The 3,688-nt window shown below is 37.5% G+C and overlaps 1 protein-coding gene across 1 annotated transcript in view; it reads right to left on the bottom strand.

Annotated features, from left to right (window-relative positions):
• Positions 1–2,235, bottom strand: part of pcid2 (PCI domain containing 2) — a 6,675-nt gene extending 4,440 nt beyond the window's left edge. The window contains exons 1-3 of the mRNA XM_061832406.1: positions 1,962–2,235; positions 1,606–1,681; positions 537–626 (exon numbers count right to left, since the gene is read on the bottom strand). Coding sequence (XP_061688390.1) covers positions 537–626; positions 1,606–1,681; positions 1,962–2,008 — 213 coding nt within the window. The 5' untranslated portion in view covers positions 2,009–2,235. The remainder of the gene's footprint in view (positions 1–536; positions 627–1,605; positions 1,682–1,961) is intronic.
• Between the last annotated feature and the right edge of the window lie 1,453 nt (positions 2,236–3,688).

Raw genomic sequence — 3,688 nt, 5'->3', positions numbered from 1 at the left:
ACACACACACGCAGGAAGGCGAACACGCTTACACAAATGAAGCTAGATGGGAACAACACTGGCTGGCTGGCTTAATACTAACACAATACAAATTAAGTAGATGGGCTAATAGAATACCATTGATGATGCTCTCATAATCTTTTAGGCAACTGATATTTGAACACAAACAATGTAGCCACTTATGTAGACTGTCAATATGGTCATACTCAAAGCTCTAGAATCTTTCATCTTTGATAAACACAATTAATATCACTGCAGTTTACTGAGTCAATTGTGAACTCTTCTCCTTGTGTGTCTGTCTGTATTTAAATGCCCCCTTTTCCAAGGCACGAAAGAAGACAGTGTGGGGCTGGAACGAATTAAAAGCATTTGCATTCATTTAAATGAGGAAAGATGATCTGAGGTACAAATCCTTTGAGCTACAAGTGTGAATTAAACTTGTAAGTCGGAGTAACACTTTACATTTTCAATAAAAAAAATGTCACTGAAATGAATTCTACCTATCTATCTATGTACTTTAGGGAGTAAAGCTGCACCTGGAGGCGAGGGTTGGCCACATGTGGATGTTTAAAAGACAACAGCTCAGCACAAAGTGACCCCTTCTGGTTGTCGATGGCTTCGGAAGCCTAAAGATGGATAATAACACCGTAAAGCCAATGAATACATCCATGACAACGGCTGCACAATAATCAAATTTCATTGGTGATCACAATTTTGGCTGCTTTGATTGAAAAGATTTAAAGCTTTTTTTTTTTTTTTTAGATCTAAATTTAAAATGTTTCAGAAAAAAAAGTGCTGCATTTGTAGCAGTGCCTGCAACCTAGTCGGTCAGCCACCAGTGAGCGAATGTACACAATGGTTAAGGTTTTGCTTCATTCAGGGCTGGCAATGTGCGCTGTGACCAATTTCAAAATAAAAGCTTAAAATGACATTGATATAGTAAAATATGAATCTTTTATTTTACGGTTGGCCCACTCAGCACATAGGGGGAGAGGCAGTGCGTCATGGTAAGACACTATTAACTATCATTGTAGCGGCAGCCTCGACTTCCACTTTTCGGCTGGCCTGAACACAATGAAAACAAATGCTGGAGGTAGAGAGAGGGGAAAACCACAACCACTCAAGTTCTTTGCAGTTTGTAACCATGCATAACTGACCAATTGTCAACAAGAACAACTGAGAAGTACCCATCTGAGACAATTAGCTACATTGACGGGGATTTTCAAATTAAAAGTTGATGCTTGCAGCCTAATTTTAGTTTTTTTACATCAATGATGTTAGCGTCCGTTAAGTTGGAATTTTTGTGATTGCAGTTTGTAAAAGGACATTTATTCCGTTACCCCATGGTGAACTACAATTTTTTGGAGTCAAATTATTTCTTATTGTTATTATTTTGCACTGAAAGCCGTTACATTTCGTCTGTTGAAAAGTACTGCGACACAAACTAAGCCTTTTCCCAAAAATGAGAAATCATTGTGGTCAATAATTACGATTACAATACTGATCAAAATAACTGTGCTAATCATTTTGGACATAATTGTGCAGCCCGATCCATGACTATATTCTGGTTTGTTTTCATGGTGACACAGATAATTCAGACTTCACCTGCTGCAGATACTGGTTGATGGTGATGTGAGCCATGATGTCATTTTCTGAGAACAACCTCACCCTGTGGAAGATCCTGTTAAAAATAACAGTCACAGTGAATCCAATATGTCACTTTTTGGGGGTAAATTTAAGAATGGCAGGTCAAGATTTAATGATACCAACATAAAGCTGGCTCCAGGTCCCTAATGAGAATAAGCAGTATAGAATATTTATGGATGGCTGATCACATTCAATTTCAAAAGTATACAGAAAATCTTGGATTAAAATGAGTTAATGGTGAAAATTCATCCAACCATTACCTGAGCCACTTATCCTCATTAGGGTCACAGAGCACTGCAGCCTATTCCACCTACCTCGGGGCAGGAGGCAGGGTACACCCTGAACTGGTAACGGCAAGCATAGAAACAACCAACCAGTCACACTCAAATTCACACCTACAGGTAACTCAGTCTCCAATGGATAGGTTTCCAATAACGTCACCACCACCCTTAGACCAATACGGATAAATTAACGATGGAAAAAAAACTTCAACCTTCACCTACCACCTGTGTTCTTTCACCCCTATGACACACAAGATGGCGTAATTGGAAACCTATCCATTAAAACATGTTTTGGTGACACAGGAAAGCAGCAAAAGCTCAAAGAATGTTTAGAACCAAAAAAAAAAAAACAAAAAAAAAAAAAACAACAAAAAAAAAAACGTTTGGCACTGTCATTAGAGTTCACATTCTAATCAAATGATCGATTTCCAAAATATTCACATTTTTCGATACAGACCGCCAAACCAAAAAGACGGGCACATAATTGACAATCAACCCTTGAAACTCCCATTACACAGCATTTCTAGACTTTCATTAACGTAATATGCATGTTTTTGGAATGTGGGAGGAGAAGGCGAAGACAACCCAGGGGACAACATGCAACCTTCACAGGGCTTGAGCTAAGATTCGGACAGAGTAACCATAAAACTAATGTTTCCCCAAAATTCACCACGATAGGAAATTTTAAAACACACGATCATTTCATTTCATTAATATCTAGTTAATGGCTGTATCAGTCGATGTATAAATTTAAGTGGACAAAAATGTGTAGTTATACATTTATAACATGATTGACCGGCTAATTGAAAGAAGTGAGGGAGAGTCGTGCAAGTTTTATGGCCTAAAGATATCTTGGTCAGAGTCAAGTCGTGAAACATTTGCTTTGCATCTTCGCGAAATGAGTTTCAACAGCCCATCTTGCGTTGACAACGTTCCCATTGCTTCATGTTTCATATGCGAAAAGCAGCTAAAAAAAAAAAATGAGCGTTAGCATTAAAGCTCACCTTTTCTATGTGAAATACTTGCAAATTTCTCCCGACTTTGAACAATTAAACCGAATACACATATATTTATTGATGATGAGGTACAGCGTACTTTTAGTCTGCTATTGTAGCCAACAAAATAAAGATTCAAATGAAGACTCACTAGAATTAACATCCGGGTCGTAATACATTTCCGGTTCGCAATTCTTCTTCTTTGGTTGTTTTTGTGACACGAACGTTGTGCGGGGCATTGTTGCCCTTGTCTGCCTGTTCTCTTCACTGCATCGTCTTCAACACTTTTTCTTCTTGTAATTAGCACAACATGAGTCACACAATACCGCCTCACAAAAAAAATAAATACATAAAATTGAGACAAAGGTCAATTATGTGGGATACAGTGAGGTCACTGCATAGCGAATAACCTTTAACTGTGCTTACCATACATTACAATAGTACCACAAAATGGCTAACTCAGTGAAAGGGATAGGGCCACAGTGGACAGGGAGGGAGTCTCTCTATATATCAGAATATATTTCAGCTTTTTGACTAGCTGCTTCTTTCACATATTTTGGACTCAGAGTGCCAAAATTAAAAACAATGAAATAATTAGATGCGTCAAAGTATTTACTGTATTTCTGTATCTATTTTTAATATTTATGTAATCATGGAAAAGCATTCATTTAAGTATTTTGGTTTTAATGTCAATTATTTTTCAAAATTTATCCATACAGTACTTCCATACATGCATTTTCTGAGTTGTTTATCCTTACAAGGGTC

Source organism: Syngnathoides biaculeatus, chromosome 2 (genome assembly GCF_019802595.1).
Source record: "Syngnathoides biaculeatus isolate LvHL_M chromosome 2, ASM1980259v1, whole genome shotgun sequence".
Taxonomy (NCBI): domain Eukaryota; kingdom Metazoa; phylum Chordata; class Actinopteri; order Syngnathiformes; family Syngnathidae; genus Syngnathoides; species Syngnathoides biaculeatus.
Note: the sequence above shows the minus strand (reverse complement) of the source record. Positions and strands in the feature narration are given on the sequence as shown.